The 17,037-nt window shown below is 47.3% G+C and overlaps 1 protein-coding gene across 1 annotated transcript; it reads right to left on the reverse strand.

Moving 5' to 3' along the window:
- Nucleotides 1-1,606: 1,606 nt before the first annotated feature.
- PAX1 (paired box 1) lies at nucleotides 1,607-11,334 on the reverse strand. Its single transcript, XM_029911891.1, has 4 exons — nucleotides 10,608-11,334; nucleotides 8,840-8,982; nucleotides 7,695-7,914; nucleotides 1,607-1,698 (listed from the first exon to the last, which is right to left on the reverse strand). The coding sequence occupies exons 1-4, from the start codon at nucleotides 11,332-11,334 to the stop codon at nucleotides 1,607-1,609; spliced, it is 1,182 nt and encodes a 393-aa protein (XP_029767751.1).
- Nucleotides 11,335-17,037: the final 5,703 nt, after the last annotated feature.

Consider the following 17,037-nt stretch of genomic DNA (forward strand, 5'->3'; position numbering starts at 1 on the left):
GGGGCCAGATACTTCTCTGATGTAATTTCATTGCCTTCCACTTGGCCTCCTCTCTGTAAACTATAGTCTGTTTAGTGTGACAAATATCATGTGAGTCTGGCCGAACTCTCCCCTAGGGCTAGTCTACACTTACCGGTTAGTTCGACGGCTGCGGATCGAAGTTCCGAGTTCGATTTATCGCGTCTGGTCTGGACGCGATAAATCGAACCAGGAAGTGATCCCCGTCGACTGCGGTACTCCAGCTCAGGGAGAGGAGTACCGCGAAGTCGACGGGGAGCCTGCCTGCCGCGTGTGGACCGCGTCTGAACCGCGGTAAGGTCGAAGTAAGGTATGTCGAATTCAGCTACGTTATTCACGTAGCTGAATTTGCGTACCTTACTTCGATTTGGGGGGTAAGTGTAGACCAGCCCCTATTTAAAATACTCTTTCTTTTCTCTCCCTGTGCTTTATACTCAAGTGCAAGGTCAGCAAAGATCTCCCAGGTTTTGCAACCTTCTGTAATCTCCAGTTGGACCCTCAGTCCTTCCTTAGGGTTATTACATGTATTAGGGTAGCACCTAGTGGCTCCAACCACATTTATAGCCCCTTTGTGGTAGGCCCTGTACAAACACACAGTAAGAAACAGCCCTTTCCTCAAAGAGCCTGCAATCTAAATCGATTGAGTGACCTGCCCGGAGCCACGCACAGAGCTGGCTGCAGCACTGAGAAATGAACGCAGGTCTCCTGAGTCCCAGTCCAGTCCTTTGAACCACACAACCATCCTTACAATGAATGCAAAGCGACTCATTTTAGAGAGACAGTCTAGAACTGGCCGGAGGAAGATTCTAGCAGCTAGCTGCTTCCACATTGGACAAAGGGCATGGGAAGATGTCACTTTTGGTGAAGCTTCTTCAGGAGAAGCAGAAATAGGGCACTTGAGGCTCCAGTGGCTTGGAGGAGAACTGCACGACTAGAGGCCACGGTCTGCTGCTGTGCAAAGAGAAGACGCGGGCCCCAGGGAAGGAATCCAAGCTCGCGCATCGGTTGTAGTCACTTTTTATTAAGGTTTGTTATTATAAAAATATATCATAATGTTGCTGCGTATTTGTCCATTTACACTCTGGGAGAGAGACATTATCCATGGGCAGAAACCGGTTCAGAGCACAGATCCTTGGACTAAGGCCTTGGAGAGACACTGAATGAATCCTCTCTAGAGTAAATGCACATCAGAGTGACAGGATAGTCTATGGCATAGTAAGCAATGAACAGTGGTGGTAGATCTAATGAAAAATCTGTGACTGCTATATATCCAGAGGCCTCTTGTGTGAAAGAAAGAAAGAAAAAAAGAAAGAAAGAAAGAAAATGATTCTCTCCCATCACCACCTTCCAACTTGACTGAGGAAATCACTCTCTCAAGGCACAGGGTCAATGAATGTCCAGATCTCATTCACTTGTGCATTAAAAAGTCATTGTCTCTTTTTATTGCCTGGGCTTGTTTCAAACACAGCCTCTTCCTCTCCAAAGGCGCCTCTTTGAATGCAGTTGTGCTTTTAGGTTCTGTTTCATTTTCGAAGTTGCAGGTGTTTGATCCAAAACTCTCCCTCTCTCCGATGATTCACTGCAAGCTCTAGGAAGATGAGGCGGGGATAGAAAGTCCATGTATATTATTTAGGGTTTCTTGAGGTTTGCCTATGGGACTGGAAGGTTTTCTGTCCACAACTGCAGCAAGGGAAAGAAAGAGAAGCAAGTAGGTTGGCATACTCCTAATGCATTGACTGTAACACTTCTGTTTGTTTCATTACATGGCATCAGACTGAGATTTCTTATGGAACCTGATTAGTTTCGCTTTACACTTGCAGTATGTTTGCTCACCTATGGCCCGAAGAATCTGCCATGTCAATTTCACATTCACACACTGGTTGATCAATAGTTGCTAGTCATTTCTTTTAAAAATCCTCTAAGAACCTTTCCCTTTCCCTGCAAGCCAGGGAGACATTTTCCGCCCTGAACCAGTGACAAGTCTCCTCCCAAGACCTTTAGTAGAATCATAATTTCACTTGCACTAACTGAAGCCTCCGGGCTTGAAATAACCGACCTTCCAAGGCACAGCCTATCTGAAAGAAAAGAGCAATTCCCCCCACAGGCAAATCTGGCTGCCAATGGATGGCTGATCAATTCCTGTTTCGCAAGCGAGTGGGAAATACACGATCGGGTGCACTGAATGAAGCCTGTTCCTGTTTTAATCCTGGTTTCTGACTAGTCATCTTCCCGGTTGATGGTTGTAAACATCCACCTCGGAGATTTGGCTCAACCCCAGTGACATACGCGCTTTAGCGCTTCCTCTGCTATTGGGTGTGTGTGTGTGTGTTAGGGTGACCAGATGTCCCGATTTTATAGGGACAGTCCCTATTTTGGGGTCTTTTTCTTATATAGGCTCCTATAACCCCCCACCCTCTGTCCCGATTTTTCACACTTGCTGTCTGGTCACTGTGTGTGTGTGTGGGGGGGGGGGGTTAAGGCTTCGGGAAGGGACCCCAAGTTTGTTAGAAATGCAGTGACTATGTCAGTGACCGGTCGCTGTCTCCTCTCTCTCTCCCCTGAGTCTTAAGCGACTGCTGCCTATCTGCCTAGGAAGGCACAATTATTTTAGAAGCAAATGAGTTATTTTTCCTCCTCCGATGGAGGAATCGCCTGCAAAGATTGGGCGTGGGGGCGGGGGTTGCTTCTTGTCGTTTATGGTCCTTTATGGGTAAATGCGGGGGGGTCCCTTCCTGGTTGCGCGCTGTACTTGTGGCGTGGGGAAGATGTATTTTAAATCCCCTTCAATTCCCCTCTCCCCGCACACATCTGTATTCGATATAGGGCCAAAAGCTTCACACCCAACGCGCCTGGCTTCTCGCAGGGCTGGGGGGACGACAGAACCCGGCCAGTCTGAAGGGACGAGAGGGGATTTGCTTTTTTCTCCCTCCTAAACTGCGGCGTGTTTCCCCTCCCGGCACAAGCTTGTTTTAATTCGCTTCGATCTCGCGCACCGCAGAGGCTTCGCTTTCGCTCCGCGGTGCGAGGGTCCCACCGGCTGTGCTGAGACGTGCAAATCAATGCAAGTCACAAGACACATTCCCTTCCTAACGGGCCCTGTGCTAGATATCAAATACTCCCTTCAGGGCAGGGCAGTAGAGCCCGATCGGCCGCTGGCCTACCACAATCTGCTGCCGCTTTCCTGGGGGGGCGGGAGGGGGGTCTTTTTTGCAAAACGCATCCATTTTCCAGACTCAATCTGGCTGAAACCAGCAAGATCGGGCCCCAAGCGTTTGCGGCCAGTCCTGGACTGAGCTACGCCGCCGCCTCGGGGAGTCCTACAGGTGACTGGGCCGACCCCAGAGGCAGGTATGTATCGAAAGACAGAGAGAAAGAAAGAACCCGAATCGCAGGTGTAAACCAGGGGATATTGCTGTCAGGCCCTCGCCTTCCCTGGCTTTAAGCGCCCCTTGCGAGCTAAAGCGACTTTCCACGCATAAGGCGAGCGGGATCGGGCCCTAAATCAACCCCGTGTTAGCGTTTGCGAAGGCCTGGCCTGGCATCGAGTTTAGACGCTCACGGTGGAGGCGCTGCGTTTCCGCTGGTTTAAGGCAACGTTTGGGTTGGTTTGACCAGCATTTATTCCCCCAAGCGCTGGGCAGCCCCGAGACGGATCGATCCCTCCAAGAAATTGACCCCACCCTCGCTGATTTGGGGGGTTTGTGCAGTCCGATTTCAATAGAAATGGATGATCTCTCCCAGGGTATGAAATGAGAATGGTCGGAGAACAGCCTGGAAATGGGACCGCAGACTTGTAATTTAATTGGGGGAACATTGATTGTAATGGTGCTTCTTTAACCCCACAGTGGCTCTGGGATGCACCTAACAGGTTTAGGAGTGGCTTTGACAGTGGATGGTTCCTATTTCTGGAATGGGAACAAACTAAATACACAGGCACTAAGAACCTGAGCAAATGTAAGTGGGTCTTTTACAAGCAGCAAATCTGTAGGTTATGAATGAGATTTAATAATCCGTGTATGGGAAATTCCCGCGCGTTAATTGTGATCAGTTCATACTTCTCCCCTCCTTTTCCTGTTTATACAGGGTCGGAGGTGCCCAGATCTTTCACTGTTCCTTCCGGTCCCTGGCAGGGCTTCCTAGGCCTTCGAGTTGCTGGGGTTTAATTATGGTCAAATAAAAGGTTTAACCAAATACAGTAATGGTCAAATTGTCCAAGGTGCTGAGCACTCATTGATTATTATTAGTAATTATTATTATTATTATTATTATTATAGAAAATCTGTCCATAAATGCATCTATCTACTTCCTTTTCAATTACTGCTTTGGATTTGTTTTACGTTTCCAAGCAGATCAGCCAAAGTACCAGGTTTGGTACGATTACAGCGGCGGTATATAAAGGTAAAATGAAACTTTCTTTGTCGCAGCTAGCTTGAGAATATACGAAATATACTAGATGCATGCGCGCTGTTTAGATGAGTGAATTTTGTTTGATGGATAGCAGTTAAGTGGGGTGGGGAGGAGGGTTGAGTGTCAGAGACTGTGTGTGTCTACCTGGACACATCTCAGTTGAGTCAATCATTACTTATCCAGTAAAATAACTTACATGAGATATAGGAAGCTATTGCAGGGATGTTTTTTATACTCTCAGTTCTCAGGTGTTTAAAGAGTTTGTCATACTTTTTATTAAAATTGAAGGATTCTCTCTCTCTCTCTCACACACACACACTGCATTTTGATAAACAATACATTAGATAGATAGATAGATAGATAGATAGATAGATAGATAGATAGATAGATACCAAAAAATTAGTCAAACTAGAAAGTGCATAAATACTTAAAATTCTTTCTTTCTTTCTTTCTTTCTTTTTCAAAAATCCTTTTATGGCTATTAATTGTTATCCCTTATTGTACACAATCACTCATTATTAGCGATAATAATGAGGTTGTAAGTCTCAGAAGGCTACATTAGTTAGGCAAAAATGGTTAAGGGTCGTATATTAAAACAGTAATACATAAATTAGCTGATAACTGGAAAATGAATTGCAAATGTGAAAAAAGACTAGAGACATTTTAATGTACCAGGCAACAAAGCGCAAAGAATAGAAGCAGAACAGATGCGTTAGCATTTTTAAATGAAACCACATATCAAAGAAATAAAACGTCCCAAAATGGACCGATGTGATTAATAGAAGAAAAAATGTTCAACATTAAAAAATATACTACAGTATAGAGACGTGTTCCAATCAGAAACATGTGATCGCTTATTATACTCCTATGGTATATTACTTTAAATACTCCCTGAGGGGGGAAACATAACTAGTATAAGCGATTTATAATGTTAGTCATTTTCATTGAAAGAGTGTGTCTTTCTTAGATCTCGATTATCCACCAGCACTTCGGCAAGATTTATGGTCAGAGGTATCCAGTAAAAATACTTATTTAATATGGCTAAAATTATTATTACTCAAAACGAATGTCTCTAATGCTCAACCTCTGTCACTTCGCTGTATTTATTATATGATACAGCATATCACTGGGACATTTCTTTTCTGTTTCATTGCCTACAATGCACACTCTAGGCGCAGATAATTACCTCTAAGAAAGAAATCCTTGTCTTAAAGAATTAAAAGCTGGATGTTTGCCCCAGATCGTTCTGCTTCCTCTGAGATTTCCATCTCACATGATTGAACATTAAGAGGAAAAAATGGTTTCCACGTTGAATCTTTATGTTTTTACTGGTAACAAATATGAAGTATGTTTGAGCGCAAGGGCTGTACGATTCTGAACTAGCAGATATTTTAGCAAGGACAAAATCTGAAATGATTGTAGGTGCCCCTTGAGGGCGGGGAACCTTCTTAATGTATTTTCAGGTTTCCATAAAAATGTAGAAGTGCTAGGACTTAAACAACCTTTTAAACTTAGCACTTGCATTTAAAAGTAACAAGCAGAATGTAACTGTTATGAGTCTGTACACTGTTATGACTATCAACCAGCACCTAAAAGGGTTTTATTTGATAGGAAAGGATCCTAACCCACAGCTTCAAAATTATCCTAGTGCTAGCGCCTGTTACTTATAATTTGTTTCCTATCAAATATTGGCTCCCACTCAACGCTGCCCAGCTCCAGCTAAGCGCATGAAACGGGTCATTATACCTATTTGTCATTTTTTTTTAACATGAATAAAAACGAAAGAGTAGGTCATTCCTCCACATCGTCTTTGAGCTTTCCACCCTCCAAACCACTAAAATCCAAGGGCCGATCCAACTCCAGCTGAAGTCAATGGAAAGATACTAAAACTGCTGGGCCGGGCCTCCAATGGGCACAATTGAGAAATGAAAAATCTGATGGTTTAGGGCCCGATCCTGCATTTATGAAATAGTATAGAACTCAATTTCCGAGGCAGAGAGAGAGAGAGAGAGAGAGAGAGAGAGGCTATTCTCTTCCACAGGCTAATTGCATCTATTCATTTTAAAAGTTCTATATTACATGTAATTTTACAAATTCTATATAAACACATGTGCGTGAAATACAATTATATATGTGTGTGTAATATATATATATATATATATTAGAAATGCCTGTTATACATATATATATACACACACACATCAGTAATAAATTTGTTAGTCTCTAAGGTGCCACAAGTACTCCTGTTCTTTTTACACATCAGTATGTTATTTTATAGCTATAAAGTGTAATACACAATTATATATGTGTGTGTGTAATATATATATATATATATAACAGGCATTTCTATTATAGCTATATATCTATATTACACACACATATATAATTGTGTATTACACTATATAGCTACAATAGAAATGCCTGTTATATTTATATATATAAAATATATAATATATATATACAAACAGACATATTCCATTACAGCTACATAGTGTAATAGACAATATATATACATATTTTAAACGTAGGCATGTTCTATTATAGCTATATAATATATCTATTCTGAGGATGTTATATAACTATGCAAACAAAGAGCATTTTTAATAAACATGGGAATGTCCATATAGCTATATATATTACACGCGTATATGTACATGGAACAAAATATTATTTTGATATGATTACTTATATTATATTTGATATATAAGAGAACAATCTGTGTCTGTCCATGGACTGATTTACTGATATCATTGCTCTACACAGCAGTCCATTCCGGGGCTGGTATATAACTACTCAAGCACAGAGCATTTTTGTAAAGCGTGGGAATGTTCCATATAGCTGTATGTATCTATCTCCATACGCTGTTCTGTATCTATACAATGCGCGTAATGGAACAGCCCACTCCCAGGGTTTGTGAAGGGCTCTGTGGAGTTGCTGGACTTGCAGCGCAGAGCCCTGGTCTCAGTCAGTCACTGCAGGGACACACACACTCTGTTCTCCTGCGGGATGGAAGTGGCTGCGGATATTCTGCCACCTGTGTGGCTGGGAGAGGAAAGTGGCTGGTGCAAAAGGACCCCAGCCGGCGTCCCTCCACAGGGCCCTCGGCGAGCAAAGGCTGCGGGGCAGGGAGACTGGCCCGGCCGTGCAGAAGCGAAGGATCAATTGCTCAGGTCACCAGGCAGGTCACTAAGATTTTCCCCACCCAGCCTGGGTGTGACTCCGCATCCCCCGCTGGCTCCCCGCGCTCCTGGGCTCTCTCGCCCCCTTACCTTCTCGGGCGGGATGCTTGAAGGCCATGGCGGTGCCCAGCTCTCCTCCGGGGAGCGTCACTCCGGGCCCGTGGTGAGCCAGGGGGCTGCTTTGCGCCTGCCAGTGGTGCCCGGGGGTGATGTAGCCCGCCCCGGGGCCAGCATAAACCCCGTGCTGGTTGGAAGAGGGGTAGGCGCAGGCTGGGAGGAAGCTGCCGACGGTGGAAAGGCCAGGGGCAGGCTGCGGAGAGAAGGGGAGAGAGGCTGTTACAGGAATTACAGACCACCCGGATTCTGCTGTGGGCTGAGGCCGGAATGGGATCGGAAGGTGCTGTCCGCCCTTGCCCCCTGGAAGGTTACACATCTGCCTCTCAATGGATACAGCCCCTACGTCTGCGATCACGGGCATCGCCGAGCACCTGGGGGGGGGGGCAAAAGATTTGTGCATCGCCTGCTTCGGTTCATCTTTTTCTTTTTACGGAGTAACAGGCGTGGAGACAGAAATCAGCCCCCTTCCACCATGCGATTCCACGGATCGTTTGGATTCGATTTCTTTGACTACCCGAGAGAACGGGGAGGCGGGGACAGAAAAGGGGGGAAATGTTGAATCACAACGACAACAAAACCTAAGGAAATCCCCAGCTGGGGCTATGACAATATTGATGCAATTACAATGGAGATATTCAATGCATCAGACAGTGGGGGGGGGGGGGGATACACACGCCTATGTATGCCCGTGTAAACACACACCGATTCTGAGCTGAGGTGATACAAAAAATTGTTCGACCAAAATTGATTCCTTTTAAGGCATCCACGTCTGTGTTTATGCTCTGGTGTATGCCAGCGTACTCACACAATCTGGTGTCTTAAATGTAAAGTTATGAATTGCACACTCATTTTCACAGCCTCGGCTCGCGATCTGTTTACATGTGTGTGCATGGACCCGTATGTGCACACGCACACAATCGGATGCTTTAAATGCATCAGTTTTAGTTGCACAAACATTTTCCCAATTCGAATTCACAATCTTCCTTCAAGGGGTGATCCCAAAATCTCTCCCCCTACCCCTCCCTTTCCCCTACCCCTCCCTTTCTCTCTCACACACACACCATTTTCTTCACGGCTATTCCCCCTCAAACTGCAAACGTCTGGCTGGAAGATGTTACCTGGGGGTACTTAATGTCCGCTTCCATTGCAGCTTTATCAATCCCATTGACTGCCTGGGCGGGAGGGAAGGCCGTTCTGTTCACACTGGGCCAGTCTTCCATTTTGGGGGGGTAGGCAGACCCCTCTGTCCCAGCCAGAGGCCCTGGGATGGGAACAGATCGCAGGAGATGTACTCATCCGCACTCAGACCCTTCCTAGAACCATCCCAACCTAGCCACCCGCCTCGCTGTCCTATCCCATGACCCGGGATCTCTAAGCGCTGTGAAAAGCCGCGCAGGGCTCCGATCCTGCTCCGGGATGAAGCCAGCAAGGAGTTTTGCCCTCCTTGGTTGCAAGGAGATCAGCATCGAGTCAGGTTTTGTTTTGTTTTCGTTCAGAAACTGCGCGAGGGCAGCTTGGTCACTGGCTAAAATCGCACTGTCTAGGAGGCATTTTTAACACGGGCCAATTGCTGGAGCTTTGTATGAGAAGCATTCAAAATTGCGATCGAGAATGATCTGATAAAGATCCTGGCCTTTAATATAAAACGCTGATGTCCCTATTCAAACAGCGTCGTCCAGAGGCTACAAACAGAATCCAGTTTTCAGACTGAAAATTCTTTCTGGCTCCAGAATGTGCCTGAATCCGAAGCGAATACGCATTCGGGAGCCTGTTGTATAAACGTGACAATCGCTCACGCAAGCGTCAGCAGGACCCCGGGGCAGTAGGTTAACGTCTCAAATTGGTCTGCCTGCTTAGGAAAACTATGTACGAAGTCAAAAAAGACTGGGGGATCATAAAACATGAACTCTGATGGTCTAGATTATGACCAGCTTTGCTTACAATTCAGCTGAAACACATTCTCCTCCCCCAAAAGTCTGTCTGTTTCACTAGGAAACTTTTAGGCTTTCTTATAATTTAAAAGGTACAATTCACAGACAGAAACGCATGCGGGTGATTTATTTACCTTTAGCGTTTGAAAGGATCAAAGGAGGGCATTTCCCCAAACGATGTGAGCAGAACAAAAGTGGAACCGGGTATTAATTGATTCAATTCGGGTTTGTATAAATAAAGCGTGACAGAGAAATCTAAAAAACCCTGACCACGATCCAATTTGCCAGCCAAGATCTGCCTGGTATCGTGTTTATAGTAATCATTTGTTTTGATCACTACTGAAGGATGCATTCTAGCTAGTGTGACAATTCCAATATATTATTTATGTTCTAATCAAGAAGGAGGGTAGAAGAAAGTTCTTTTAAAAATGCTAAGAGGGCAGGAAATTTTTTGACAACGAATCAGATGAATGTCTGAGACGTTTGCTTAGATCTGGCAAAAGGACATCGAGATATGAATTTGCTGGGCTTGTTTTTTTGGAGGGGGTGAGTGGAACGCGGAGCTCTGGATGTGTGACTGGCAATCTCTCATCCCCACGAAAATATTTTCCACATTTTTCATAAAAAGTTCAAGATGTCGGTTGTTTTGCTCCAGCTGGCCCATCAGATCCGCCCTAAATGCACGGGGTTATTTATGCACAGATTGTTTCGCCCGGGTTTATATACGTTTAAAAGTGATTTTCAAAAGCCACGCGTGATTGTAGGTGCCTACGTTTCTGGGTGCCCGAAAAGGGGGAAGCGCTGAGCACCCACCTGCTAAAAAAAAACCCAAGCGCCCCAATATGCGGGCACCCCAAACCATGAGTCTCTGTGGGCCCCTGCCAGGTAGAAAAAACCCAACCCACCAAACCCAGCGCCCACTGCAGTGCCGGTGGGCGAAGCTGCGCTCGCTGACCTGTTTGCTCCATGAAGGTTCGGATACCTAGGATGTTGCTGACTGAATGCGCCGAGGGCCAGGATCTAGGGATACTGACATGTCCAGCGGTGACCGGCACGCCCGGATGATGGCCCATTTTGGTCCCAGAGGAGGCCATGGGGTTGGGGTAGGGGTACTGGTAAATGTGGTTATAAGGCAGCGTTGGCTGGGGGGGAGGCTGCTTGGTGCTGTCGTAGGGGTTGGGCTGGGAGAGGTTCCCGATTTTGTTCCTTAAAATCCTGCTGATGGAGCTGACGGAGGGCACGTTGTACTTGTCGCACACCCCGTCCGCCAGCAGCCGGTCCCGGATCTCCCACGCGAAGATCCCCGGGTCGCCTTGCTTGTAGTCTCGGATGTGCTTGACCACGTTGGGGGTGGTGACCCGCGGCTTGCTCCCGCCGATGGCTCCGGGTAAGATGGAGCCCGTCTCGTTGTAGCGGGCCAGGATTTTACTCACGCAGCCGTGAGAGACCCGCAGTTGGCGGCTGATGTCGCAGGGTCGGATCCCGAGCTGGGCCAGCTCCACTATCCTCAAGCGGATGGCGTTGGGCAGGGGTCTCCCGTTGACAAAGACGCCTCCCAGCTGGTTCACTTCGCCGTAGGTTTGCTCTAGCGAAGAGGGGGAAGGACGGGTTAGCACCGCAAGATTTAAACAGGGGCAAGGGAAATGGAGAGATTCTGCCTGTCTAATCCCTGCACCGTACATGGAAAGCCCCAGCTCACCCCCAAGTAGCCCCGCGCCCTACGCCCTGGATCCCGCGAAGGAACGCCTGGGCCGTGTCGGGGAAAGGACGCGACGCGGAGTATTGTGATGATTATTATCCCTTATGCCCGTGCCTGGGGGGTGGGGGGCGAGTGGAGGCTTCGCCCGAGGCCTCCCTGCGTGGGAATGGGGGTGTGCGCTTCCCCCGGTTGGGGTTTTGAATCCCATTGCTCGGGATAAGCAAAGCGAAACTGCGCGCCCGAAGCCCAGCCTGGCCGCTTCTCCTTCCCAAGGATCCCCCCCACTTCCCCCCCCCACACCCCACTCGCGGAAATCAAACCCACCCGCAGCGCCTTACCCATCGCCCGCAAAGAGACACGCGCCTTGCGCGATCAGCTGCTCGCTCGCCCCGCCGGAGGCTCCGTCTTCCCCGAGGCAGGCGCGGATGCATAGAGGGGGGGCTGCCTGCGAGCAGCAGCCAGGCTCCCCAGGAGACAAGGCGGGCTGCCCTTGCTCCGGGCCCCCGTCTCTCTGCGGCTCCCGGAACACTTTCCAAGGCGGCCGGGGACTCACGCCCAAAGTGATCTTCATCCGATCGGGGGGGAATTAGCCCGTCCAGGAGCCTGCAGTTTGCTCAGATCAATTTGACGTGTCTTCCACGTCAATCTCGGTGGTCACGCCGGAGTTGGCATTTCATTGGTTCCCGGCCTTGCGAACGGGCAGAGGGGCTGCTGCTTCTGCGGGACTTTTCCCCCCTTTCCGCCCTCCTCTCCCTCAACTACTCCTGAAACAACAGGGCGAGCGACACAGATGTCTGGAGCGGGGCTCTGCTGCCCAAGGCTGGATTCACTCCCCCCCCCCCCCGTCTGTCCGCTGGGACGGGAATCGTTTTGCTAAGGATCATGGGGGGAGGGGGGAAGAAGGTGTTTGCAGCCGATTTCTTTAAACATCGGGTGATCCCGAGGAATTACACCCAGTTCATGTTTAGCCTCACCGAGGGGCCGATCCTCTAAAGCCAGCAGGCGCCTCTCCACCAATAGAGTTTGGGGATCAAGCCCCACAGTCACGTTCAGTGTATGTCACCTGTCCGCACCCAGCGCACGCCGTCCTCACTCAGGCACAACTCCCAGGGACTGAACTGGTTTTGCCTGAGTGAGCAGTGTAGACACAAGAAGAACAGGAGTACTTGTGGCACCTTAGAGACTAACAAATTTATTAGAGCATAAGCTTTCGTGGGCTACAACCCACTTCTTCGGATGCATATGTGTGTAGACACAGGACGTGTACAAAATAAAGCCGCACAGACTTTTACAGTCTAAATCCCATTATCACCTGCTGCGAGGAAGGTCGTTTTGAAATATCGGTTCAGTAGAATGGAGACATTTCTGGGTTGAACATAGTCTGTCGAAGTAGTGAGGTCTAATGCTGTCTGGCCCAGGGTGCTCTTAAATCCATTTGGTGAAGCTGGAACTCTCAAGGAGGAGTTGTGTGTTGTGTGTTCATAATGGAATCAGAAACCCTTTGAGACCGTTAGGTAACATTTTTAATTGTTCAGAATGCAAACTGAACACTGTCTTTTATTTTATTGTACTTAAAAATATTCATAACAGCATGGTAGGAAGGTTTGGATATGGGGAAGTGGCTATGGGTAAATGATTTTCCAAAAAGCTATATCCACATATTACCATTTTCCATCCAGCCTTTCAAAGTTCAGAAGAAACGCAGAGCCTATTAGACGGGCAGATTTCTCTTCAATACCCAAGTCAAATCTCCAAACGCTGATTAATTACTACACTGGTTTCAAAGTCTGTTTCGCGGCTGTTTCGTTAGCATTGGAAAGGGCTTGCAAACGCAAACAGAATCCGGATCTATGAATCATTTTCAGTATGGTTCTTAGGAGCACTTATGACTTTTAAGCCAATAAATCCCGTTTGACTCCGAATACAGAGCCTAGCGCCGGAGAACCAGCTGGTAGGTAATAGAAGAGTTTCGGGACGTTCTAAATCCATAATTCCACGGGAACCAAACACACGTTTAGCGACCTGTTTATTCCTCCGCTGCGCTTTTAATAGGGCCACGATTGAAACAGCAAGTGACGTTTGTCAGGTACTGTGTGTAACAGATGCAGTTATTTTGCCGGCAAAGGCTCACAGATGGAAAAGATCAGAACGGAGCAAGATAACAGCCTTTCTCTGACCCTTTTACCTTGACTTGCTTGACCAAAAAGAATCGTTAGCTAGTAAGCAGCATATATTAATATGTCAATTAATACGAAGCGGAGTAATAAATTACGAATGCACGATCGGAGCTTTCAGATCAATGCGGGGCGGGGGGAACCCCACGGCGCGCAAATGAAGAAAATATAATCTTTGTATCGATCTAGATATCGCGCGTCTAGGGCAATGAACCGCGTGGAGAAAGAACGGATAACGCCACATCGTTATCACTGACACGATGGAGTAGGTGTATATTCCCCCCCTAGATAAATAAAACGCCCTGTGGACACAGATTGTTAGAGTCAATATTGGCCATATTGGAACCCCATGCCGGGTTGAGATTAAAAGTGGGGGAAATTAATCAGAACAGGACGAAATAAACTAAAGCCACCAATCATGTTTTGGTTAAACGGAATTTTAATTCAATTGACTTCAATGTAAACATTTAATGCAAGGGTTTGAACGTCAGAATCTCATTCGCAAAGTGTTTCGCTTCCCGGAGTAGTTTTAGGCAGGGGCGTTGTCGTTCACAGCCTCCGGAGCGGCCAAACGAAAGAGTAAGGTCCAGCAAATCTAATCAGAGGATTTGAGAAAGAGAACCTTTCCCCCGGACTTATTTTAATGACTACGCCATTACTCTCTCGGGTCATGTCTGAGGGCAGCTCACAGGAGAACGGACCATTTTATTCAGACTTGGTACAGCTCTCTGGTCAGTGTTTTCTTCTTCCCACGGGGTGCAAATCCTTCTCTTTTGCATGAACGCTATTTGGCGCCTGAGTTTATAATGACCCTCTCTCTCCTAAAATGATAGGTTACAATCGGGGATGCGTAAAGCGGGTTTTCACGATAGAAGAACACATACTTGCTGGTGAAAATGATCAGGGCCTTATCGCCAACGAATCGATTATTGAATTGCCCCCAAGGAAGGACGACGAACTGTCCGATTCGCAATATATTTCGGGGTTTAGTACGTTTCCCACTAAAAAGACAGCTGTTAAGCCGTTAGCATTTTGAAAGTAGCAAATGGTCATTTATTACAAGATGAAACCTAATAATACTTGCATTTTTCTGTGTGTGTGCGGGGGGGGGGGAGATTTAGCTTATAGCAGGGAGCAGCGTCTGAGGCCACACAAAATACCACTGCGGAAAAGCTAACCATTTGTCTCCCTCTGTTGGAAATTTGTGATAGTTCAGCCCACCGAAGGGAGCGATTTTACAGGGGTTTGGGGCGGCGCTTTTGTCCGGAGATTTACCTGATGGGAAGGTAAAGACGCCAAACGAACCGCTGAGGTGAAACACTCCATTGAGTTTGTCAAGTAGGCAAAGACTCGGGAAGCAGGCAGGGGATGGCTCGTTTGAAGACTACATTATACGATACAAATCAGCTAATAAAATAACCATAATAACAGTGAGATGCCACATAACGCGGCGTATTCCTGTCCGCAGAGCACCTAATGCAGGGCTAGCAAAGGGCTGTGGGGGAGAGACGGAACCAACCGAAGCGTGCCGGGCTCGGAGATTGACACGACTTTACTGTTCATTGAGCAACTGAAGAAAGCCTTGAAACGGTTTCAAGCAGAAAGGCGTGTTAGTCTCTAAGGTGCCCCAAGGACTCCTGGTTGGTTTTGCTTGATACAGACTAACAGGGCTGAAACCAGCTAGGGAAAGTTGTTCTCAACAGGATGGAACCGAGCGAAGGCCGATCCGGTTCACTCCCCTTCGGAAATGGTACAAGAGGCTGGGTATATTCTTCCGAAGGAGAGAGGAATTGACTGCTGGCATTACTGTTGCTTTGATCCGGGTTTGGGCAAGGAAATCAGGGACCTTACACCCCAATCACAGTGCAAAACACGGAAGTGACTTTCTAGGAAGAGCACAGTTTAGAGAACACCTCTCCGCTGGACATTTTAATTTTGTCCCAGACAGGAAAGATGACAGTGAAGGTGAAAGGCAGGAGAGAGATCTCGGGAAAATAAGGAGCAACCATGGAAACATTATATGTATGAGTCTGGGAGCTAGTCCCGTTCTCCTTCCCCGTGCCTGCGGTGGGCGTTTGTGATTGCCTGGTAAAAGCTTCACAGGATCGGGCCCTCTGCTGCTCGGGCCAGATGCGGGAGGCTGGGCCCGGTCTAACCTCTCCTTGTTTCAAAGAGCAAAAGTGAGTTTGTGTGATTATCAACTCCTGCCAGGGGCACTTACCCAGTGTATCCCCGGGTGGCAACCATAGCGCCTACTGCGCATAGACTTTTCTTTTCTTTTGCCAGACGCTGGGACTAGGCAATGGAGGATGGATCACTTGACGATTCCCTGTTCTGGTCATTCCCTCTGGGGCACCTGGCATTGGCCACTGTCGGAAGACAGGCTACTGGGCTAGGTGGACCTTTGGTCTGACCCAGTATGGCCCTTCTTATGTTCTTTTTAATCCTTTCTTTCTGGCCAGCGCAGGGGTATTAATCTCAATGTCAACGGAAGCTTCCGGTTGTTTTTATAAGGCTGGTTCTTACATGGGCGGGGGGCTAAGGGGGGAATCAGAAGGCAAAGCTAAGGGGCAGGGGGTGACCGTGGCTGAGTCGCTGGGAAAACCTTCTGCTCACGTCTCCCTCCCCACCCCCACAAAGCGGAGGCGAGTCCAGCACTTAAACCCAGGCGGCTTTAAACCTAGTGAACCTGTCGGATCGCCTCCCCTGCCATGGGAAAACGGGGCCCGTCTCAACCAAAGCTTCTGTAGCCAGGCTCTGCACAACCCCTCTCCAATCGCGAGCTGGTTTCAACTAACGAGTTTTAAATTGGTTAAAGGCTACCTAGATAAACCTTTCTCCAGGCAGGGCTGTAAATCAGTGGCTTTTGCCTGCTGATCAAGAATGAGACAGGAGAGTAACAGATATGACTATAGATTTGTATATATGGCGAGAGAGAGAGAGAGATATTACAGGCTACTCCCTCTCTATGTAGTCTGTCTTTATGTCGTATGAGATTAAAGCGATTCTCTGCATATATAGATATAGATATATCAATCTTTCTCCCTCATCCTGAGAGAGAAATATAGTTGATATATTACATATCTATATATACATTAAATAGATAAAATAGATCGAATCTCATGATATAGGAGACAAACTCTAGAGTAAAATACAACCTCTCTCTCTCATATCTATCACATCCCAGTTCTCTCTCTCTCAGCACAATGCACACATCTACCAATGTACATAACCGCTTCCCTATCTCCACCCGTGTATATAGACAGACGTCTCTTCATCAAACTCCTCGGCAACTCTTCTTTAAGGGTTTCAGCTATTCTGATGTGGATCTATTAGGGCGATTGGGTTGTTGGAGGGACCCTCAGCGGCTAACCTAGCGAAACAGTCCGGGCTTTAAAGGAGAGGGAGCAAACAGGCCGCTCGGTGTTTAAAGAAACCCAGCAGGCACATTGCCAAAGAGAGCAGAACGCAGAGGGGGTGAGCAGGTCCCGTGCAACGCAACCGCTGAAAAC

The sequence above is a fragment of the Terrapene carolina genome, unplaced genomic scaffold, assembly GCF_002925995.2.
Source record: "Terrapene carolina triunguis isolate 2854851 unplaced genomic scaffold, T_m_triunguis-2.0 Scaffold132, whole genome shotgun sequence".
NCBI classification, from domain to species: domain Eukaryota; kingdom Metazoa; phylum Chordata; order Testudines; family Emydidae; genus Terrapene; species Terrapene triunguis.